The sequence below is a fragment of the Anarhichas minor genome, unplaced genomic scaffold (assembly GCF_050575085.1).
Source record: "Anarhichas minor isolate MPS153535 unplaced genomic scaffold, ASM5057508v1 ptg000035l, whole genome shotgun sequence".
Lineage (NCBI taxonomy): Eukaryota > Metazoa > Chordata > Actinopteri > Perciformes > Anarhichadidae > Anarhichas > Anarhichas minor.
The window spans coordinates 984,105-1,009,019 of record NW_027466481.1 but is presented as its reverse complement, the minus strand read 5'-3'; the positions used below and the strand labels follow the sequence as shown (position 1 = coordinate 1,009,019).

General features: G+C 40.3%; 2 protein-coding genes across 4 annotated transcripts; one reads left to right on the top strand and one right to left on the bottom strand.

Moving 5' to 3' along the window:
• The first annotated feature begins 1,442 nt into the window (after positions 1-1,442).
• fli1rs (Fli-1 proto-oncogene, ETS transcription factor-related sequence) lies at positions 1,443-18,590 on the top strand. 3 transcript variants are annotated; one of them, XM_076106711.1, is made up of 10 exons: positions 1,444-1,604; positions 7,404-7,597; positions 8,894-9,060; positions 12,468-12,671; positions 13,748-13,846; positions 15,634-15,702; positions 15,862-15,924; positions 16,730-16,777; positions 17,026-17,112; positions 17,538-18,590. In XM_076106711.1, exons 1-10 carry the CDS (start codon positions 1,587-1,589, stop codon positions 18,059-18,061), a joined length of 1,473 nt encoding a protein of 490 aa, XP_075962826.1. In that variant the 5' UTR covers positions 1,444-1,586; the 3' UTR covers positions 18,062-18,590. The 3 variants fall into 3 exon arrangements, with proteins under 3 accessions (XP_075962828.1, XP_075962826.1, XP_075962827.1); XM_076106712.1 differs by lacking the exon at positions 1,444-1,604 and adding an exon at positions 1,779-2,141; XM_076106713.1 differs by lacking the exon at positions 17,026-17,112 and having other exon boundaries at positions 1,443-1,604.
• A 598-nt stretch (positions 18,591-19,188) lies between these two features.
• zp3d.2 (zona pellucida glycoprotein 3d tandem duplicate 2) lies at positions 19,189-22,594 on the bottom strand. The gene is made up of 8 exons (XM_076106714.1): positions 22,198-22,594; positions 21,810-21,925; positions 21,576-21,670; positions 20,733-20,907; positions 20,493-20,598; positions 20,263-20,351; positions 20,082-20,155; positions 19,189-19,541 (listed from the first exon to the last, which is right to left on the bottom strand). Exons 1-8 carry the CDS (start codon positions 22,567-22,569, stop codon positions 19,189-19,191), a joined length of 1,380 nt encoding a protein of 459 aa, XP_075962829.1. The 5' UTR covers positions 22,570-22,594.
• Between the last annotated feature and the right edge of the window lie 2,321 nt (positions 22,595-24,915).

The window sequence follows — 24,915 nt, the reverse complement described above, 5'->3', positions numbered from 1 at the left end:
AAAAATGTTAATTTGAAAAGAAACTAAAGCTGTAAATGTAGTGAAGTAAAGAGATCAATATTTCCCTCTGAGATGGAATGGAGTAGAAGTAGAAAGTGGCATGAAAAGAAAATACTCGAAGTGCAAGTATCTCAAATGTAAGTACAATACTTGGGTAAATGTATTTAGTTACATTCCACTACAGCCTGTTCCCATATGTCGGTTTTAAAGCCATTTAATTTGTCTCACTTTACAACTTCCTTTGGCCTTTTTGTATGAAGTTGTGAAGCAGTTTACTTCACTCCCAACAACTGTTGCCAAGGATACAAAGTGACTTATTTTCTAGTATTCAATATTGTTAGATTATCCTCAACACAATCAGATTGAACAAAAATACTACACAAGTGCCATACTGTTGACTATTGTTACCACTGGCGTAAGGACTGAATGTAACAGGAAGTGAGGCTGAAAATGGAATTACCTGTAGAAATGGCTTTGCTGATGCACTTTAAAGGATCCTTTGGACCGGATGAACTGAATAGCTCTGTGTTTGTTCATGTTCAACAAAATGATCTTCGACGATGGAGAATAAAGTTACCTGCTTTAAAAATCCTGTGACATTCTGTTATTTTCATGAACATTCAGGAAGTTGAATGATGTAAAACAAAAGTCAGGTGCCGAATGAAAACAAGCTTTTGCTTGCTGTGCTGTAATCATTCCTCCTATTCATACTGGACACTTACACATTGAGAAAGCTTTTTCAAGTAGAGTCATGGAACAAAATCTACAGTCCTCAGTAATGTGCTTAAGTTGATCTGAAGTTAATGGCTTCAGCAGTGGGAGTTAGACAAATCAAGGATATCTTCCAAAGTTTCAGTGTTTTTAACAATAAGCCAAGTTTGTACACCTGTTCAGTAATATCTTGAGCTGTTCCAGTGAAGGAGTTAGATCCTCAAGCACCATTTTTATGTATTTTGACCCTATATGCTGGTATGTAATGTGCCATTTTAGACATTAATGGCATGTTTCCAAAAGCACAGGTCTTGATATAGATTGTCTTTTTTTTTGTTTAACCATAAAAGCTATTTTTACTCTGAAACTTTAAAGGCATTCAGTAGTCAGTGGCCCTCTTTCATTTCCACTGTGGTTAAACTATTGCAAAACATTAAGAATCTGTTTTAAGTTAGAGATTGTGAGTTTCTACGAAGTTCTTCTGCCTTCCAATATGATTCTATATCTAAGGCGCCGCGCACACACACAAACAAACAACAGAGGTTTTTGTTTTTCCTTCTGAGCAGTAAATGTCGGTTTCATGAGAAGCAGTGTCGGTGCTTTCAGTGTTAAAAGAGTGACTTCACTTCCCAATTTAGAGAAAGAGAGAGAGAGAGAGAGAGAGAGAGAGAGAGAGAGAGAGAGAGAGAGAGAGAGAGAGAGAGAAAAAAACGTGTCATCCGGTTATGGTCTGTGAGCAAAAAAAAATTGCAACTGCAATGGTTTGCGCCATAGAGCCAATGCACCCCTGCATGCATTGAAGTGCGGTTAGAAGGCTAAATTAGCTGCGACATTTACAAAAACGACTAAATGACAAAGACTGCGAGGCTGCTGCAATGGACTGTACGATAAAGGTAAGTGTTTAAGAGTTTTTAACGCTGGTGAGAATGACAGGCGGCCACCCACATCAGAGTCTGCTGAGTGAGAGAGTCAAGGCGGTGATGCGAGTTCCCCACTCTTTCCTTCTTGTACAAAATTTCCTCTTCCTTCCCGTTCGTGGTTGTATGTCGGCTCTATAATAACACAACTAACCACTACATCTTTACACTCACATATAAACACTAATTGGTGGCCGGTTACACGCGTTAAAGAGGATTTCCAAACGCGTTTCGACTTTTTTTTTCTTCTTTTCTTCTAATTGCCGTGTTTAATGGGAGCTGCACCCCGCACTATCCACGGAACCGCAGCGCAACAACACAAATAATTCACACGAAGAGTGAAATTAGAGAACTTTTAGGAGGGGTTGACAAACATTTAACGAAGTTAATGGAGGGATGCTGGGTTTTATTGGTGCGCACAAGGCAGGTGTCCCTGAAGGCGCCATGGACCAACTTGGATACAGCGAGAGCCCCTTTTTGAAAGGAGCAGAATCCATTTCCATCAGATGACTGGTATTTCACATTTCACACTGTTACAACTATACAACTGTTCATCTTCTCCGGACGACCACCGCGCAGTCATTGTTTCTATTATTAAAATGTAGAATTAAAGGCCTTCAGGTCAGGACTTCAAATCGAAAAGCACCTTTTAATAAAATTAACAATAAAAACGGATTATTGCGCAACGAGAGAAAAAGACAAACGTTTGTATTCGAGGATGTAGATCACAAATATACAAATTCATGTTTTTTTAACGAATGTGCGTCTTTTCAACATTGGCCTGTAGTCTTTTATTTCTATTTGTGCATTAAATATTCTTACAACCCTCTGAATAAGCTCTCCTAACTTCAACGCAACATTAATACCGTCATTATGAATGAATATATTACAACGAATGACTTGCTATTTCAACCAAAATTAATTTCTTAATCCTAACTGCAATAGTATAAAGATGTATTATAATAAAACGGGGCCTCAGTGGATCGAGGAACTAATACTTGTACTCATGTCTGTCTTGTTTAATTTCTAAAGAGATATTTGGGTATTTTTGACTGTTACATAATTCAAGTTTGAGTTACATTATTCAATCGTATTTTTTAATCGTGTTGCGACTTGAAGAGGTAATTAAAGGGCCAGTGCAGGGAAATGGTGACATCCTGAAACGAAAAGCTAAATAGTTCATTTAGCCCGTTAAAAAGTGTGTTGTATTCTATTATTTAGGTTTTGGGTGTTTACATTGTGGCACACATACTGGATTATTCGTTGATAAAAAAAACAACGTATTTCTTCAGATACTGTGTCGCAGCAGTTCGTGCGTTTGAGGTTATTTTAAGTATAATTTATAGCTGCAAACGGGAGCACTTGTCAGGTGTCGTTATCTGAACTCAGCAGGCTTCCTGTCTCAAACCTCAGACTTTCCGCACTCATTTCCGCTCATGGACTAAAGAAGAAAAGAAAAGAAAAAATGTCGAAAGGGCAACAAAGCCTCTCCAGCAAGAAACGGAGTGGACTAACTGAGGCGTTGCATTGTTGTTTTTTTTAACTCTACATTGTCCGCTCACACAGGCTGGGAGGTGACGGAGGCCCGGGCCCTGCAGAGGCCCGCGTGCTGCTAGGCTCCGAGCTGTGGAAACCGCACCGTTGTTTGTGCAGCAGAAAAGCGCAGCTGCTCGCGCCATGCCTTCACTTTTACTTCTGCTTTCTGCAACTCGCCTCAGACATGGCGAGCACAGAGGGCTGTGCTTTTTTGCACAACTTGATCTCTGGCCATGGTGTTGTGTAGGCTGCACCTTGTTTTGAGAGAGTTCAGAGGTTTCAGGCCATTTTAATATCGTCCCCTATAGTCTTGGTCGGAGTTTACACCGACACAGTTGACATATTTATTAAAATATCCTTCAAGTATCTATCTAGAAGCCATTTGTGGTAGATCCAAATGTCAACAGGAGCTGAGCAACAGCTTAAAACTATCTTAATTTATGGAAACACAGTGAAGAAGAGAGTGAGAAATAACAGACCCACAAATCATTCGGTTATTATCATCAATACTTATAGTAATGCTATAGTTTTAATAGTCAGATCAGTTGAGTATCTGTCTCCAACGTTTAAAATCTATCTGAGATGTCACAAAATCTTCATCAGTCCAGGGCAACACACTACTGTTTGATGATGAACAAAAAGAGCATGAATGAAATGAGCATTACTCATAATGCTGCTTCGGCTAGGAGGGAGGATAATGTTACCAAATCAGCTTATTTAACACATAAATGAAGTCATTTGTGTTTCCAAAGCAGACTTTAAATCAATCATATCATTGGTGGATGCAAGTAAGTTGATGTTAACTACATCCTCGGTTTAGGGCAGCAGTTCCTAACACTTTTGGCATGTGGCCCCTTAAATCAAAGCAATGTTTTATGTTACCAGTAGAGCTGAAACGATTAGTTGATTGATCCGTTTGTCGATTGACAGAATCTGAGACTATTTTGATTGGAGATTAGTTGTTTCAGTTGGAAAGATAGTTCCACCTTCTGAAAGCAAAAGCTTGCTTTTACGTGTCAAAACCGAATCTCTTTGCTGATCTTTTTTTACTTTTGGTTAGATCAAATAAAACATTTCATGACGTCAACTCTGGCTTTAGAAGATCAGAAGTTTTCTGATGTTTTACAGAGCAAATGATTAATCCAGAAAAGAATCAGCAGGTTCATCAGTACTGAAAATAATCAGCTGCAGCCCAATAGATGTGGTTCCCAAATTAGGCTGCAGCCAGGCAAAAAAATAGGTCACCCAAGCTGCTGCTCTATATACATCTAACAGCAAAAAACAATTTCACTTAACCTGTTTTTGTCTGAGCTAATTGTATGATCTAAAGTCCCTGGCATTAAAAATGAAAAGGCTCTGGGCTTTAAAACAGTGCCAACTCCCTCCATGTCAATTCATAACATAACTTGTACTATCTAAGCTGTGTTAAAACCCCCCAAAAATAACAGAGTATAAGCTGTTGAAGTGTCTAATCTAAAAAGGTATTTCTAAAGATATGGACGTCCATGTCGTAAACATCACTCTCTCAGCTCTTGGTTTGGGCAAGACTGCATGATGCAACCCGCAAAGCTGCTGACTTGAAGCCATGTTAAAAAGGTCTCCCAGGGCTTCATGCTCGCGCTTTTGCAGCAAGTGAAAAGTGTTTACTATCAAACTGAAGAAAACCGCCGTAAACTTTAGGACATCGAGGCACAAGCACAGCGTCAGCCTCAAGAAGGTCATGTTTTCTAAAAAAACTTGTTTTGTGTCACTGAGCAACAGGCTGAAACACATAGAACAGGAAGTCAGTTGTGGCATTAGCGGTCAGGCCACATTTTGGTAAATTTGTATCAGTGTGCAGAGGAGAGAGAGAGAGAGAGAGAGAGAGAGAGAGCGAGAGAGAGAGAGAGAGAGAGAGAGCGAGAGAGAGAGAGAGCAAGGGGAAGATAAAGAAAGAGCGGGAGTGCATGTTTGCGGTTGTGAAAGCATGAGCTTGTCACTCAATGTACAAAACTGAATGTGATGAGCGGCTGCGAGTCACGATAATATCAACAGTTTGAGTGCTGAGCACCCAAAAAACGAATCTTTCACCACGACATACAACTATTAAACTATCATGTCTTCTCATGACAGTTTTATCAGCCGTCTGTTTCACTTCTGCACAGAGAAAAGGGGCCTCTGAAGGCAGCCAGTGTGTGAGAGGAGGACTGGGGGAAAGAGGACAACATGACAGAAGTAAAACAAAGCTGAGGAAGAAGAAAACAGGGAGTGCGGTCGAAAGCAAGCTGAGCAGGACAATACGAAGTCCTGTGAAACACTTCTGTCACTTAAAAAAATGCACATGTTTTTTAATCAAAAAAAATGCCTCAAGTAACGTCACTTGAGTCAGCGTCGATTTGGGCAGAGGACTACAAATTTGAAAGCGAAAATAATCTGGAGGTTTGGAATTAGACAGAAGTAGGCTAGACCTCGCTGCTTTAGGCTGCATTAACTGCTACTCGCATAACGCAGCCGGATCTAACCGAACCATATAGACCAAACTGTCGGTGTTCAAGTTGCATTCTGGGTAATGAAGGCTCCATGTTTGTAACAAGGAATAAAAATGCATAGAATTCAACATCGGGAGTTTAACAAGTTTACAGGAGTACAATGGAAAGTCTTTTGATTTACGACATAACATGTTATATGGTTTCATCATTTGTGTCTTTAAATCTTAAGCAACTAATATCAAGTAAAGTTTGATTTGAAAAGGTTTTCTGTTTGTTTTTTTGACTAAAAACTTTTGCTTTAAAAAAAAGGGCGTATCCATTACACATCAGTAAATGCTCCATGAAGCAACATCAGCAGGTTGCTGAAATCTTACACACTGCTGACTTCTCTATCAGTCGGTCTGCAGCTTCGAGGAAATGCCAAACTGTGTGCCACGCATTAAGATGTGGTTTACAATGCTCAGGCAACAATTGAGCTAAAAAAAAACACAGGCAAAAAACAAACAAAAAGAAAAACACAATGCGAAGGCGGCACTTCAATCAAGGCTATAGTCTTCTTTCTGTCCAATGAACCCGACCCCCTCTTCTCCCCTGACCACACGCCTTTAGGGTTGTTTTCCAGCTTTGAAATGACCCGAATTTTTACATTGTGCCCCCCCCCCCCCCGCCTCCTCCACTTCCTCTCCCTTGGCCTGTGCCAAAAGGTTCCTCTGCACATGGCGGCCAGGTTTCCTGTAGGCCACCGACAAAGCACGGCACTGACGTACAGGGCCCAAAGACAATGCTCAACTCCTCTAAACAAACACGCACTTGCACCCACTTAGACTGCCGTGGTCGCATCGCACATGCACTCGTCTTAATGTGAGAAGCAGACGGAACAACAGGTCCGGCGTTTGCCCTCACGACTGCGTGGGATGAAAGTGCCATCTTTGGGTGGCTTTGAGGCCTCGCTGTAGATGCTGAACACAGGAAGACGGACTTAATTCTCAATTAGACTCCACCTTTAGCTAACACCCCCCCCCCCCCTGCAACCCCAATCCTAACGACAAAATAAAGCTGTGGTTAAGGTTACTGATGTTAAGATTAGACAGCCTCCTCACTGCCTGAAGAGTTTACTTGTGATTTCACTCCTGAGTATGGAGTGGTTTGATAACCACCTTTCTCTCTGGTTCTTTACATTTAACATACCTCTAACGTTTTAATCAAATCACAGGGCAATGTTTTGTTTAAAAGGTTAGAAAAGAAAGCATGTGATCAGAAGATTGCCAGTTTAAACCTTTACACAGACAAAAAACAACAACTTTTGAGTGGAGAAAAGTGAACGCGAAATGGTCCCAACTCTGTTCAAGTACCTCTGAGCAAGTCACGGGTTCAATTCAAGAGCACTGCTAAAAAGACGTGTGTGTGCATATAATATAATAAGCAGATATGATTTCCTGTAACTTCTTTTGGTATAATTCTCTGCAAATTATGGTTACTAATTTGTTGATTCACAAACAAATTCCAAAGGGACAAAATGTACAAAGAAATTCTGATGAACTTTAAAAAGGGAAATCTGGTAATATCCACACTGTAAAAAAGTAATAGTTTAAAACTTCAGATAAAAGTCTATTGTGCCGTTATTACTCTTACAGCTAATGAGAATTTACTTCTATTCACTGAAGTGTCTTGTGGAGTAAACAGAGTCCGTATGTGGAAAAAGACAGTTTCCACAGGCTGTGACCCGGCACATTTAATGGCAGACACTGACCGCTGTGTCTTTGTTTGACAGGAAGCGCTGTCCGTGGTGAGCGAGGACCAGCCCATATTCGAGCCGCCCTACACCGCAGTGCACATGAAGGCCGAGATGACGTCGCCCGGCGGGTTCAGCCACGCCTCCAAGCAGAGTCCCGAGCCCACCGAGCCGGAGTGGGTCGGGTCAGCGGCTCAAAATCCTGGCAAAAGAGAACACGTCAATGGAACCAGGTGAGTCAGGGCAGGCCGGGGCCACAGGGGAGCACAGGTTCCCGGACCATCTGACTGTAGATTTGTCACGGTCCATGTTAACATTTTGGGGTTTTTCCAGACCCTAAAAATGTTTGTTTATTGTTCTCTTACCAAATACAACCCTGCGTCCCTTCTTGCTTTCCATTACCATCCATCATAAGTGGAAATGTTTGAATTCCAAATATGGTGTTTTAACTATAGCTGAAGGATTACATAACGCCAGTGGTGGAAAGTTACCAGGTACATTTACACATACTTGTACTCTGAGAATTTCCATTGTCTGCTACTCTAGACTTCTTATACTCCACTACATTTCAGAGAGAAATAATGTGCTTTTAACTCCACTACATTTATGTGACAGTTATAATTACTAGTACGTTTTCAGAGCAAGTTTTTACTTTAAGAAAACAAACACAAAAGATTGTTAAAGATGAAACCAGTGGTTCTCAACCTGTTTGACCTGTGAACCTTCACAAGAAAACAGGGTCTACTTGGGGCCCTTATGTTTATGATGTTTATGAGTTGTTTGAAGTTCAAATGGTTCAATGTTTTACAACAAAAAAAAATCCAAAAGTCCAAAGAATTAAAGAAAATGTGTTTGAACTTTGTTTTTTCTTCTCTCTGTTATTAATCGTGTTACGGACCCTCAGATTTAAAACTAGCTCCACCTCTTAAAATGCTACATACCTATTAATGCAATCTAATAAGGTCATTTTACTTTTGTACTTTTATGTAAGAAAAGGATCTGAGTTTTTCTGAGATATAAAAATTCAACTCTCAGTGATCCCTCAGGTGGAATAAACCAGTTACAGCGGGCAGATACTGGGTGTAAATATATTACATCTAATCTGTACGTAAAAAATAGTTATTGTGGTGCAAATCATTGTAATGTAGTGATACTTAAATATCCACTTAGTATACACACACTTTAAACAAAGTTTGAACTAACATTCAGCTGTTTAGCCGGCTCCAGGTTACCACCCGCCTACACTTTATAGGCCTTTTCACTGGAATCGTGTTGCTGTGAAGCATTATGGGACTAAATGCATCTCTGGTCAGCTCTTGCAAATGGTGTAAGAGGAAATAAACTTGCACCCAGTTGAAACTGTGAAATCTACTGCCAGATTAGCAGTCACATTAAACATGTAAATATTTGAGATGACAGCATTTGTTAGACCTGGATATATTGAATTGTACTAACACTGATTAGCTCTTACACGTTTTACAAGATATCTTAACGATGGAATTACACTTTTCTCCTGCTGCCTGCTCTAGCCGTGAATCCCCTGTGGACTGCAGCGTCACCAAGCGCTCCCGACACATGAGCAACGACGGGGCCCCGATGCCGTACCAGTCCTCGTACCCGGAGCCTCGCGTCAGCCCCCAGACGGCCACCCCACCCACCAGCGCCACAGAGGAGAAGAGGGTCATCGTGCCGGCAGGTGAGCTGTGTCACTTAACCTTCAATCACCCTAACCCTCCTCCCACAAGACAGTTTCCTAAGAGCTGGAACACACTCGGCTTGTGCAATATCAATAAGTGAATCAGAGACGAGCACAGCGTGGGTTTTTCCACATACTACCATCATTACTCTCCAGTGCCGTAAATAAACAATAGCAGGTTTCCAGTTGTCTGCTTGTGCATGACATCAGGTGTAAAATGAAAGCTATTTAAAAAGTCCAAACTGTGACTTTAGCGCTCAGCACTGATGTTAACAAGAGAGAGAGCGAGAGAGACAAGCAGGAATAGATGCGTGATGAGCAGGTGGGGACATTTTCTAAAATCATCCTGCTTCCTGTAGCTACATCTGAAATCACATTATTGATTGTTCTCAGGCCAAAACACATCAAAACTACTACTAGCAATACTACTGCTACTGCTGTTTGAGTAGCTGTCAAAAACGACAGTGCCCAGCTGCTTTAGGAAGTTATCAAGCCTTTTTAAAACAGGAAACTATAGATAAGAATAATTTAAAAGTCGACTAACACATACGGCTTTGTCAACTTATCGATTAGTTGATTTAATCGACAGATCTGTAAAATTGAGTTTCTCCACGAAGAGTCACACGAAAGCAAAACTATGCATTTTGTGTTTAGACGTGTTCATAAGTTACAAAGTGCTTCGCATAGCAAACAAAGAACTCACAAAACATGAAAACACAGGAAAAGAATAACAGTACTTGGAAACGTTCCCTAAATAACAAGAGTCAGATGAAATCAGAGAACAAGGTGTGATAAAGGTTTCAAGCTCAGATTTAAAGGAAGCCTTATGAGCACTCAGGACTGATGTTATAAACAATTTGTGTCCCATTTTTGAAGATTTCGGGGCTAAGAGCTTAGGGCTGAGTGCCACAGGAAGTGTATTGAGAGATGAACTAAGGCATTTTCATAGGGGTTTGTTGACAATATGAAAAGTGTAGAATAACATCTGCCTTATCCTTAAGAACATAGAATATCTTGTAGTATCTTTGGTACAGGTGAACTGTGGGCAGAGGCTTTCCCTTTTTCTTAGCAGAGGACAATCACTGAAATACAACTTAGAGTAAAGACAGTGATGTGTCACGACTATCCAAGTAGTCACAGTCCGGGTTTCATCCTCACTATGAATCACTGGTCCAACCATCTGAAAACCAACCTGATGACGTATTTTACGGTCTCTCTCTTGCACAGTTCCCATACTGTGACACCCATTACTGAAGCAGTTCAAAGCAGCACGTTTCAGTGAGTCAGTCTCTCTCTGGAGGGATGCCACCTCAGACGATATAAATCTCAGCTCCGTGGAATCAAACGAGTTTCGTCGAGGAGTCACCAGCACCCAGTTGTTCTGCTTCATAATACACGGATGTTGCATCACAGTGGCATGTGTTCACCATGGACAATCAGGACACGAGGGCGTGGTGGCCTCTGTTCACGAATAACGCTCCTGCCTAATATTACGGGCAATTCACAGTCATTGTTTGCTACTGGAAATGAGCTTACCTTCCTGAATCAGACTAGTGCTGCAACAAGGCATTGGCATCAATTTCAACAAGGGCTGGGCAGTGTGGAAAGAATGAAATATCAAGATATTTTTTACATTATTATTGCCTTAGATTTATCAGTGAAGAAATACATTTTCCTATTCTAATAAAGAGTAATAAAAAAAACGTGTAGATGTGTAAAAGTATTCAGTATCATTATGATTATTTATATACTGCCAATAGGATTTTTCCCAACCTTTCAACCAATTCCTGCCTTAATATAACCATTTACACCATAACACCTTAGTGTCGATATTGTCTTGCAATAGCGGAGCTTGTAAGGATGTAAAGAAAACATATTGTGTTGATAAAACATGTCCTTACGGGTGTCATTACATTTCCAGTAAAAGATTTTTGTTGTTGCAAATATCTAAAAGAACAGGGTTGAAAATGTAAAAAGGATATCCAATGTAATATAAGATATCAAATCGGCAGTATAGCGATGAAATGTAATTCAACTATATGTAGTAAGACAGCAAATTGTTCCTTTGCCGACATTTTTAGAATTTGAAGATGAAAAATGCTTCATTTAAAGACAATAATAATGAAACAAGAGCGCTTTAACACATACTCTCTCAAACTAGAAGGGCACTCGGAGAGAGCAGACCTCCGCCACGGCAAAGTCACCCGTCTCACAATGTTAACGAAAGTGTAAAATGATTTGTGTATCTGCTTCAAAACTTAATGGGCTCTTCTTTTAGCCCATGCTACACCAATACAGGGCCAGTAGTTTTTCTGTGATCCTGCTCACAAACCGACCAACCAAACCGAAAACATAACCTCCATGGCTGCGGTAAATATCAGTGTGCACATAAAAAAAAACACATCAGAAAAACACATCAGAACAATTGCACAGGCTGAGTGATGTTTTCTTTAACTCAAATACAATGTTAATATGTATATTTCTTCAATATTTAAATGTATATCCATTGGGCAAACACATGCAACAATGCATATAAAAAAAAATGTAATCCAAATATTTTATGCAATTAACTGTATTAGACTGTTTGGCATTACATGAATAAAAGCCCTTCACATGTCTAAAAATAAACTAATTTTGTTAGCTTTTAATTGCAGTTTGCTTGAAATCCTTAATTTTGACAATAGAAATGTGTAAAACAATAAAAGTAAAGTGGAATACAATATTATAGGCAAGTAGTTTGACTAAACCAGGCTTGGTTTTCACAGAATGAGTATACCCACCCAACTTCACCATCAGTATGAAAAGTATCACAACTGGTCCTCACATCTGAGTTGTTTCCGGTGTTATTCAGCACTTTCATATCCTACAAACAAATTGCCCGAGGGCTCTTCAGATTATTTCTGTGTGACGCTCCTCCCACCATCTTCCAGACGTTTTTCTTTTTTTGATTAAAGAAACCAACGACATCTCTCACAATGTAAAAGGCCAGATAATGTACACTAGATAGCTACAGTAAAGGATGATTTACATGTTTTCATCCAACAAAACGCAGCATGGATTTGGTATTAAGTATTACAGCCAGCCACAACTGGCTAATAAAGACCCTCCCAGACACGTGTTATATTATAAAAAGATATTTTTAGATATTTAAATCTAAAAGCTGAAGCCTCCTTTAAGCTGAAGCCTCCTATAAAAACCATCCCCCAGATAAACGATTTGTGACGTCACAAAATGATCTTGTACATACGAGTCATAAACTGAGATTTAAGGTGAGAATAGAGCTAAAAGATGTTTATCTTTAAAAAAAAAAAAAAGAAAAAAAAAAAAAGAAAGTCCTCTAACAATATGAGACACTGTTATAAATATATCTAGTCTTTTTCTGATCATTGTTGTGCCTCTGATACTAGATCCAGAGGTTTGGACACAGGACCATGTGCGGCAGTGGCTGGACTGGGCCATCAAGGAGTACGTCCTGGAGGAAGTGGACGTCATGCTCTTCCAGGCGCTGGACGGCAAGGCCCTTTGCAAGATGACCAAGGACGACATGATGCGTCTCACGTCGGCCTACAACGCAGACATCCTGCTCTCTCACCTCAGTTACCTCCGGCAGAGTAAGACTCGCCTCGTGTCCGAGATATCTCTCTCTCTCTCTCTCTCTCTCTCTTCAGCTGATAACATTGTTCGGTTCTCCCAAGTGATCTCAACAATGTAAAAAGGTTTTCATTGTTCTGTGGCGACAAATATATTTACCTGCGCGTTATCATAAATAAAATCAGAGAAAGATATGTCGCGCTGAAATGATTCAACAATAACAAGTTTAGTCAATGGACAGAACATTGATGTTAAACGACTGAAACAGTGAACCGATTAATCAAAAAAGGACAAACATTTGCTGGTTCAGCTTCTCAAACTTGAGGATTTACTGTTTTTTATTGATGTTTTGGACACTTTATCGGACAAAACAAGCGTTTTTTTTATGTTGCATATGAGTATTTTCACAATTTTCTGAAATTATATACACTTGACTATTAATCTATTATTCAGGAAAATAAAGTAATTGCCTTAAAATATATCAGCATGTGAATTTGTTGAAGTTTTGAACTTTATTTAAAAACGAAAATCAAATTCCACTGAGGTACCGTGGTCAGAGGATGTGGACAAAATAATAGCAACAATTTGCAATACAGTACAGGGGCACTTACGAGGTCCTGTTGAGGCTGGAAGAACACGATGCCATTTGAGGCTGAAGTTTGTCATGTTGTTGCCGTCTTCATTAAGTGTTGTGACCACTGTTCCTCTTTGCTAGTGCAGGTTTCCTGTATATAATATGTTGTCATCATTTCTGATACTTGCCACATTACATCATTTTGCAGCGTTATCGCTTCTGCAAATCAGTGTAACAAATGCAGCTAAAAGGAGACAGTCACCACGTTCTAGTCGGGTTTGTAAGGCAACATTACGACGTACAAGTGGTGGACAAAATGCCAGCAACATCTGACCGGTCCTACAGCAAAACCCCAACGGAGTCCTCAACAGAATCAAATCAACACCTCTAGTCTTTCCGTCTATTCTTTAGTAGAAAATACCATTGATGACACTGAAATTATACTCTGGTATGATTGATGTCTGTTGTATTCCATCTTAAAAAATATATAATCTTGACTTTTTTTTCCGTTTTCTGCTTCAGGTAGCCCTACGTTCTCATACTCCACAACTCCTACCAACACCACACCACCACTACCACCACCACCTCCACCACAACAACCCAGACTACAGGTGAAAGCAGGTGAGATCATCGACTCCATTAAAAAGCCCCTCTGGGGCCAACAATTGCTTATCTAAAGATCCAGCAGTTACGGTGCAACGTTGTCATTAATTTGGAGTCGTGTTTCTGAACATCTTCTGAATATTCACTCTCTTTTAGCTCGGTTTTTGGTCTCTGCTCACTCCTGAGGGAAATATCTGGCTCTTACCTTGCTTACTGTGTCCGTCTACTGTTTGGTGCAGGGCAGGTTGTGCCATGAGGGGATTTTAAGTTTTTTCAAGGTTAAATTATTACTCAATTAATTGTTATTATAGCTTAAAATTGGAGAATGGAAATATAGGAGAGTTGAGAGTTTGTCATGGCTCCTTGAGTGATGGAATTTTATTCAAAAAAGAGAAATTACAGTTCAACTTAAATGTTCAAAAAACATATATATATTCTTTTTTTTTTAAAAGTTTCTTCATAGTCATGACTATCATACAGTATATGCAGTTATACATCAATTACATTCCGTTTTTTTGTCATATTTAGTAGTGGACAGTAAATATTACCAGTAATTAAGTACATTCTCTCAAGTACCACAACCAAATTTTAAGTACAAATTTTAAGTACTTAAAAACAAGTGGTTCCCACCATTTTGGCCTCGTTTCTCATTTAAAAAAAAAAAATAAAAAAAAAAACAGTGTAGTTGGGACCCCTTGTCTTGTTGCTGACGTCTTTAAGTTGTGAGCAAGCGAAAGAGACAATTTTCCTCAAAACTTCTAAATTGTTTCATTTAAATCATAGTTTGAGGCCCAAAGAGGTCAAATCATTCACAAATTATCATAAAAAGCAAATATTTGAGAAAAGTCCCAAAAAAAATATGGTTATAGTTCACTGGACTACACCCTTTAAATGTATATAAAGTTGTAAAAACCAGCTCCTTCTGAACCGGCTACAATAGTAAAATGACATTACACATTGATTAATCTGTATGAACAATCTTATATCATCATATGAATATATCAGGCACACGGGCCATTTGCCTGCATCAAGTGTACTTTTAGCTGATGATACTTTTAAGCATGAAGCTTGAATGCAATACTTTTACATCGTTGAATTGGTACTTTTACTTCAGTAAAGAATCCAAGTATTTTCTCTACAGCTCATCATGATACATAGTAAGTGCCCAAAAAAAGTGAATAAGTCACTTTTCATTGCATTAGGACTTAAAGACTTGACTCATCAGGTTTTAAACGAATGATAAAAATACATTTTTTTCAGTTTTTCAATTCTCATTGCCACCACCCATTAGTCATACAGTCAATATCTGTCTGAGTGTGTCTGGGTGTGAGTCAAAGCTCAGAATTCAGGGACACATTCTCAAGCCAAACACAAAATAAGAGCAAACATCTTGAATGATTTAGGGATATAAAAATAATGTGTTGAGTTTCAGAACCGTGTTGCATAGTTTCAAGAGTCAAAAAGAATCTTTGGCCCAACACTGGCCTCAGTTGACAAAACACTGATGAGTTTAAAACTCAACAGGCAGTTTCAGACAGGAAACAGCTGCACCGGCGCAGGAAATGGGGGGTATGGGTCCTGCTCCTGGGACACAATTCACAATCTTGTGGCAACAGGGGTGGCCCGGACAAAAGAAACTTTTTGGGTCATCAAATTCATTCAGACCTCCAAACTCTTAGCGTCTTGGTCTCCATTTACTGACTTCCTTCCTACTACAGCTGAACCAGCCTACTGTCCACTTCAAAGCCTTTTCATGCCACGTGCAGGGCAAAGTCTAGTATCATCCTTGTATTTTTTGTGTGCAGAGATCGGTTTTGAGGAGATCAGCTGCAGGAACAGCTGGGCGGCAAACACCATGAGTGCAGTGCCAAAAGGTAGGACAACAACAAAAACAAGGATGACATGAAATTAATCAGGACACATTTTTCATGCATGAACAACCAAATGGTCTTACGTAGAAATTGTAAATCCTAAACTAGGCCACAGCTGAGAACTAAACCATTACACATAAGTAACTTCATTTTGATTTGTAGGTCCCTCCATGGAGCACCAACACAGCTCAAGAGTTACAGAGCCTGCTGCAAGAATTGTCCAAGGTATGAAGGCCTTGTACCAAGTATTTTCATAACACATGGACCTTCACAGCAGGCCAATTCCTGCAAACTCACATTGTGCTGGAAAGGATTGCTCAAAGCTCAGGAGCTTTATACGAAACGATCGCAATGTTTCCCAATAATAGTTCAGTTCCAGGAGATGTGTAAACAAGACTTGAGAGTGTAAAGCCATGCCAGCTGCTCTGAGGCTGATGGGAAGGTCATTAGGTTCGTTGGTATTTAATCATACACCAAATGACGATGTAAGATGAAAAGTTAAGGGAACACCGTTGTTAAAATCCATCCAAAAATTGTACGGATGAAAGTCGTTGACCGACAAACTGACATTGCCTTCCCGAGAACCATGCCGCTAGTATTTCATTTTGACTGAACCCACCATTAGAGTGGGATGAATCTGTTCTGCACCACGTCATTATTAGTCAACGTCGAAGCTGCAGTAGCAACTGCTAGCAGCAGGTCATTTGTTTTTCATGACAAATACATTTTAGAGGGTCGGAGTTAATATTTCTGAGCACAACAGCCGACCTGATTGAGTCACTGAACAAATCGGGGACGTGGGAGCTGTGATTTGAATATTCCACTTCATTAAAACGAGCGCTTACTTTAAGTACTGGCACAACAGGACCAGAATTGTGATGCATGTGATGTCAACATGGAAAGATGTTCTTTCTAATCCTGAAGGAACTTGACATGAAGTGTAGGAGGATTTACGAACATTAAGGTTAAAAAGTAGAATAAAGTAAGAAAGGTGTAAAAAATGTTTTGATATGCCTTTTTTTCTTTGCAGACCCGTATCAGACATTAGGGCCCATAAGCAGTCGACTTGCCAACCCAGGTAAGAATCTAAGTACCACAAGACAAACCAACAAGGATCACACAAATGAGGCCTTTACACTGTCTGCTTTGGTAACATGACAGAAAAAGAAAGCAAGCAAGTGCTGGCACACATGCACTTAATTTCCAAAATGGAGTAAACATCAAGCAACACCTGTTGTGTCAGCAGAATTGCATCACGCTTACACTGAGACGAAATCTGGCTTCCCTCTCATCAAAATGACTGTTTGCCCTGCTGTTTCCTCACAGAAGGCCAAGCCCTCAGCTCATCCAAGAACCGAACAGCCAAACAAAGTCCATACAAGCTCCCTGACCCCAGCGCTCACAGGCCTGTGGGTAGGTTTCTGCCCGATGTCTGTCACTTCCTCCAAGCCACACAGTGAAAAGGTCACATTTGGTGAAAAAAAAAAAAAAAAGCCGGAATATTACTAGGACAGAGACAATAAAACTCCTAAGAACTTTTTGAAAAGAAAAACGGAGGCGCTGTCCAAGGTCCTGGAATAACTGGACGCATCAAATGGAACTGAAATCTTATTGTTTTGGTCTCCTTTATTCAAAGCTCTACTGCTAACTTTAAAAGGTTGACTGGTATCTACACACAGATGATCAAGTCATCCAAACTGTTCCAATATATTTTAAAATAATTAAGATGCTTAGAAACATTTCTCACAGCTACTATGTGTACATTTCCTGTCTTTCTTTGTGTGACCAACCAATGAAGTCGGTAACAGATTCCTTAACTCTTCCTTTTCCCCTCCCAGGTTCGGGGCAGATCCAGCTGTGGCAGTTCCTGCTGGAGCTGCTGTCCGACAGCAACAACGCCGGCATCATCACCTGGGAGGGCACCAACGGCGAGTTCAAGATGACCGACCCGGACGAGGTGGCCAAGCGCTGGGGCGAGCGCAAGAGCAAGCCCAACATGAACTACGACAAGCTGAGCCGCGCTCTGCGCTACTACTACGACAAGAACATCATGACCAAGGTGCACGGAAAGCGCTACGCCTACAAGTTTGACTTCCAAGGCATCTCGCAGGCACACCAGAATCACTCAGCGGAAGGCGGGATTGTTAAGTACCAGACTGAGATGTCTTACGTGCAGCCCTACCACAGCCACCAGCCCAAAATGAACTTCATGGGTGGCCATCCTGCACCTATGCCAGTCTCCCCCGGCAACTTCTTCAGCCCGCCGTCGACGTACTGGAACTCACCCAACAGCCCAATCTATCCTGGGTCAGCCATGACCAGGCATCCCACCACCCACTCCCACCTGAGCTCGTACTACTGAGGACGACGCCTTTCACACCGGAACGGGATAACGCGAGAGAGGAACCCAAATGTACTGGAAAACACATTTACTCCATTCAGGATGCACCTGAGCTGAACCCGGTCTGAAATGGATGTATGACGCCAGGGGTCTGATTTTATAAGGGCGTTGTTTTTGTTTTAGTCACATTCCTTCTTAAAAATGGATAAAACTCGAGGGGTTAAATAACTGCGAGGAATGCAAGGGATCGGTATTGTAAGCCTCCCAAGATTTTTATAAATATACTGATTAACGGTTATTCAGATGTTATGAAACCAAGTTTATTTTGTAAGTACCTTGTTTGATGTGTACCCGTCGTAAAGCCATTGCCTTTACTGTGCGAGTAGCCAACGGTTTTGAAACTGTTATTTGACACTTTTCGTCGAAACTACAGATATCACATTCAAAGACCTGACATTTGTAAAAGAAAAATTGTATAGAATGATGGTTATGTAGCAATATAACATTTACTCACGATGTAAAGCTAATAAACGATGCTTGTATCTGAAAATTGGCTCCTGTGAGTTTTATCATTTACAGATTCGGTAAAGAAACTTGGCTTTTTGTTAACTGACAAAATGCTTTTAGTTTGTACTTTGTTAAAAGAATAAAATCTGTTAAATATTATGCTAAAGCCAGCAGCGGGTTAGTTTACAGTAGCTTAACACAAAGAATAGAGACATAGCCCGACTATGTCCAAAGTAACTTCTAAAGCTCACTAATTTAAACATTATCCATATGAGATATTTAATTAAGCTAAGCTCTGGGTTAGACCCGATAGCAAAGTGGTTAGGACGCAAATGCCCGGAGCAGTTATTCCCTGATCTGATTCCCTACATTTCCTGTCTCTCTCTCCACTATCTCAACCAAATAAATGGCAGAAAATGCCCAAAAAATAAGCAGCTGCTGCTAAATATTGAACGAACAGATATAAAAGTGATGTCAATCTTCTCATCTAACCGTCAGCAAGAAAGTGAATAAGCTTATTCCTCAAAATGAACTATTCCTTTAAAAGAAAGGATTGATGTAGGGTTTAATGTTGCAAGTGACAAATAAAGGCAATCACGTAATGAGCCATCAGGACTGAATTTCTCAATGTACAAACAGATTTATTGGTCAAAACCAACGATTTCTTCATATATTGTGTGAGGTTCTGTGACCTCCTCCATCTCCACAACAGCAGAGCCCGTCACCTGCTTCTCTTCACCGTCCACCTCAACCCACGCCACTCCTTCGCCTCCGAACAGCCACTCGAACTCCTCCACTGTGTCCTCCACCTTACCGGTCAGAGACACTGCCATCGCTTCAGGCTGTGAAACCGTCGTCCACTCAGTGACCTCTCTGGTCGTCTCTTTTTGTGGAGCTGCTGTGGTGGTGGTGGAGACCTTCTTCCTTTTTGAGGCTGTGCTGGGTTTCACTTTAGGCTCTATTGTCCACGGCCGGCTGCTGATTATTTTAGTCACTGGAAAACGTTGAATATTAGAGATTAGAATATATTCAAAACTATCAATCCAGTTCCTTACATGTCAAAACATTAGAATACATTTAATCTCGCAGTGGGTTCCCGGGATGGCATATTTTTTTATAGCACCTTTAAAAAAAAAATGTTACACGGTGCTTTACAAAACAAGAACAAATCACAGACATACAGCATATTGAGACAAGAGGTACACATAATGACACGAAAGCCAGTTTGCCTTTAAAAGGATGAGGCTGGTGCTTTTCAGCTGCAGGAACGTGTACGTGGGATTGACTCAAAATAAACCGCAACAATGTTGCTTATTTATGGGTTTTTAATCATTTTTAAACAATGGAATTCTACTTCACAGAGAAATAAGCTACAGCAGGCTTTGGCTACACAGACAACACTTGTTAAAATCAAGTGGTTGTTGGTTTTGATCTTTTCATGGGATTCGTTGACAATAAGTAATTTCTCCAGCGATATCCTTTAATGGTAATAAGATATGATTAATCATGGAAAATAAGGGAAGCAATGACTCACCGGTGGAAGCAGCAGAGCTACAGTTGGAGTCGCAGCAGGTGCACACCAGGTCTGGTCCATACAGCTCAACCCATCTGAGAAAAACAATGATGGAGAGCTGATCCCTTTTGAGCCAAGACTTGTACAGCACGGTTAAACTGTGTTTCTAACTCAATTTCTCCACACAAAACAAAAAACTAACTTTCTTGTTTGAGTGTTGTAGTTGCAGGACTTTGCTGTGGGTGTGGGGACAGAGCTGCCCAAAGACATGGAGCAGTGCATGTAGATATGCTACAGGAGATCAGAAAACAATATTTACAATCAGTTAAAAAGTTGTTAAAGTATTTAATCACAGTATTAAAACAAAAACTGGATCAGCAAAGAGATTAGACAATTTTTGCGAAGGTGATAACTTGAAGAATTTTTGCTCACCTGGCTGGTCATTCCCGTGAAGTAGAAGGCATCCACAGAGAATCTCACAGCATTGCTTTTGTATGGGATGAATCTGGAGCGACTGTCCTTGCTTTCAACCATACACCTTTATCAGAGGGAGAGAAAACCTGACCATTACATATGCTCTTCTTTTGTACACAGCTCTTTCTGTTAAAATAAAATCAGAGCAACAATAAATATCAAGGTCTTCAGTTTGTGTGAGAGGGAGGTGTTTGTTACCCAAAGTTTTGCACAACTGGAAACTGAGGTGTGGATGTGTGAGACTTCTCGGGAGTTGCGTAACACAAGTGGACGTACAGTCTTTTGTTTCGGGACATGAACCGAGCCTCTGCCTCAAAGTACATGGACTTCCCGAGCACGTACTGATCCGACGGCGAAAGCTTTTCCCACTGAGCTGAAAGAAAGAAGGAAGCAGTCAGGCAACAACAGCTGCAGCGGTAGCAGATTCAAGAGTTCTCCCTCATTCATGCAGTCCAGTTCAAATTTAAAGACCGAGTGATTTAATAAAAATGGCTTGTTAGATGATATTCAAAGGCTGAGGCACATGATACCGACCAGAATTTCCTTAAAGGACAAGTGTGTAGGATTTCTGGGGATCTATTGGCAGGAATGAAATATATTCATTATTATTATTATTTCTAGTAGTCTTGAGAAGACAAACTAACATCTCTGACATGCTTGGAAAGGGAAGGGTGAGCGGAGGGATATTCAGTTATAGGCAATCTGCAACCTCACCACTAGATGCCACAATATTCTACACACTGGTCCTCGAAACCCTAAATTTGTATTTAATCCTTCAATGGTTTTCTCTGCAAATTTTGGAGATGGCATTTCTATTGGTACTTTAGTTTCAGAGGGATTGCTGCAAAAAATACATCTTATTTTTCTTAAATATTTTTTTCTCTTACTTTTTACGGGTGGAACCATTAAAAGGACCAAGGCCATAAATCCATTTTCCAAAAGTTCTAATTGCATGGTCTCTTCCATTCTCAAACTCCGACGCTTTTCGAGAGCCCATAGAAGAGTCAGTCGATAATAAAATACATTTTTTGCAGGGTTTACCATTTCGAGGAGTCAGAATGAATTTTGCTCTTTTCCTCATTGGTGTGACGATCTTGCGCAGCCGCATCTTTGGTGTGTATTCGGAGTATTGGTACCTAAACATTTAAACATATTGTTCAGATTTAATAAAACAGCTCCAATAGCTGATTTCTATGTTACAAGGTTGTAAAAAAAAAAAAAAAAAAAAAAAAAAAACTTGGCACATAATCTTTTCTGGTCTGGATCCAGTCTCACCTGTTATAATAACATGCAACAGGCAGGGAGAACGGAACAGCTCGCCTGATCGGTCCTTGGAGCCTTAATGGATCATATTGTAGCGTGTTTGAATAGGCCACATGGTTATTAATTATCTGCAAACAAAAAACAAATCAGCTGAAATGTATCCTTCCTTTAACAAGACTGCTTTTAAAAAATGTGCTATATAAATAAAGTTAGTATAATTATTGTTGTTATTAATCCATCATATAAATGTTGAGATATTTCATTTTGGACCAAAGTGGTGGACCACCAAACAGACCGAGATTGCTGGTCCCTGCAGCCACCTCGCTAGCAGTTTATCCCTGTTATCATGGCTAAAATCCTTTAGCACAGCGGAAGATATTAGGCTGTTGTTAAAGCTCACCGTGCGTTTGGTTCCACACATGCCAACGTCGTATTCAAAATAAAGGTAATCCCTCGTGGATTTACTGGCTAGGCATGTCCCCAGTTTGACTTGAGAGTCCGGCTCACCGGTGCCTAAAATGCTCCTCTGCACCTGCACGACCATCTTGTTGAGCTCGCACGAAGTGCTCACGGGATCACCCGTAGCTCGGGGCGGACTGGCGTTAGCCCGAACCGGGGGCAGGGTTCCCCGTACGGGCAGAGTCGGTGTGTCCCTCCGGGAAACATTTCTCGTCACCTGGGTCGTTTGTTTTAATGCCTCGAACGTCGGTGGCGTTCCTCCGTCGGTGGAGGACAACAGGGGCAGCATGAACAGCAGTAACGGGTAAACCATGCCTGTAAGTCTGATGTTTTTTATTTTACGGTTAACAATTCAACCTTATCTGAAGAGTATTATCACTGATGACGTTCTCCTTAGTTTGGGGCCTAATTAACAGCACCTGGTGAAGAAGAGCAAGCAAACGGAAACGAAATGGCGACACACACCTGTTGAGAAACAACTTGATGCGACAAGTAGTCCAACTCCTAACAGGTATATTGTTCGTACTTAAACTTATGATTTATCATACTTCTGTTTGTGTAACGAGTAAAATGTCATCCTATTGTACTTATAAACCATTTAAAACCCATTTTATATGAAGAAAAGCACAAGAGGAAGTAATAACCTCAGTGATGGCTCCTCTCTAATCAGGGGAGCCAATTTCCGGTGAGCTCACTGGGACATGTTTATTCTATGACAAGTCAAAATAGCTTCCATGGTGTGAAGGTTTAGAAAGCATTAAATTATATAAATAAAAAATGTGTAATGTATCCCTCTTGAAAAGTCTAATGGGATAAAGTTAACTTCTTCATGTGCAAATAAATAAACATTACTTTTAGTTATTATACTTCAAGTCTGTTTACTAAACATGTTCATCCTTATGGTTTATTGGATTATTTAAAGTTGGATGATATCGACTTAAATGTGTGATAGGGAAAATGTAAATGTTTTTCTGAACTTATCTTTAATATATATTGTTTTCAAACAGTGGGTGAACAATTAATTTGACATTTAATTATTCTCAATATGTCTTGTATTTGCTTCTCCTACTTTGCTCGTACTTTTTTCAAAATAGAATGTCAGCACTGATATAATAAGCACCTCCATCTCTTTGCATACAAATTGTGAGAAGTTGACTGATAAGTGGATAGAGGTAGTTTATTTTCTTCGTTTTAATGAAATTATAAATCATGGGAACACAAGCTAAACATGTTACACTCATCCCCACTCTCCACTTCAAAAACAGCTGCAACCAGACACACACCTTTAGTTAGCAATAATCAGAGAAAAATATATCTATTTTTTTCCATCTCACAAACATAGTAAAACAAACCTCAGTTTAGCCAGAGACATTACAGAAAGGAGACGGAGCATGAAAGTCAGGTTCCTGTTTCTGTGTTTACGTGGGTTTTACCATCACTCTCAAGGAGACTAGCAACAGGACCAGAGTCTATTAACTCCCATGGGAGAAGTGAACATTTATTAATAGTCACACAAGTAGAGATTGGACATTCTGACACTGAAATGACATTTTTCAGACCGACACATACGGAGAAAATTCACTTTGTTTGCGACCTTTCTGTGTCTGTACTCTTGTGTCAGCAACAGAATCTCGTGAGATCCGGCAGCTAACGCCCGAGCAAAATAATTTGAATTATGCTAAATATGGCGGTTAGCCGTCCAATGTTAAAAGAATCTGCTTTTATCCATCCACCATTTCAAACCTCTGGCGGAGCTCGTAATGCGACATCCTTTGTAACAGAGCAACTTTGGTTTAGCACAGATTAGTGCACTTAAAGGAATGGAGCACAATGTCAGTCCATTAGAGGGCAGACTCCACTTCATGTGTGTTAAACTAGTTCTCTTCCACATATTTTACAATTCAGCAAACGGAGTATGAAATACGAAGTGTGAGTAATGTGCCAGTCCAGTAAGAGGTAGCAGGTACTACAGCATCGTTGCACAGGTGTGTGTTGCAGCATTCATTGGTGAAGGTGAAGTTGAGTCCCATGGTGTGTTTTTCTCCCGTGACTCCACACAGGGAGGGCCGGACGCAGCTCTTCTCATACAACACCACACGGAAGTCTCCTTAAAAACCATCACAAACATCAGTTTAAGAGAGACTCTCACAGACACTCGCTCAAAAAAACAAAAACACACTGACACATTTCCGCCCATGTTGCGTGTCTCGGTTCTTTTTCTCAGTTTTGATTCATTTGAATTTTGTTCAGTGACTTGAGGCGCGCTCACCTTTCTCGCCCACAGCTCTGCTGGACAGACAGACCTGCCCGGGTGGACACCTGAGAGGGAATCTGATGCAGTCCAGAGGTGAGATGGCAGGGAACACGCAGGTGTAACAGAAGAGGGGAGCTGAAGGACAGAAGTGTTGTTTGAAACCACAACATTTCTTAAGTTTAGTTTTGCAGAGGAGCTTAAATTATGATCCAAAACATGATTAATTTCAAACTGTACGATCCGTTGCTCTGAATTTAAATACTCAAGTTATAAGTTGAAAACATAAGTGTATGATTATTATCAGTGGTAATGACTCTCCTTGTCTTATGATAGTAAGATGATGCATTTGAAGTCATCACCTTGGACAAAATTGGCTCTCTTACGACTTATAGACCGCACAGTTAA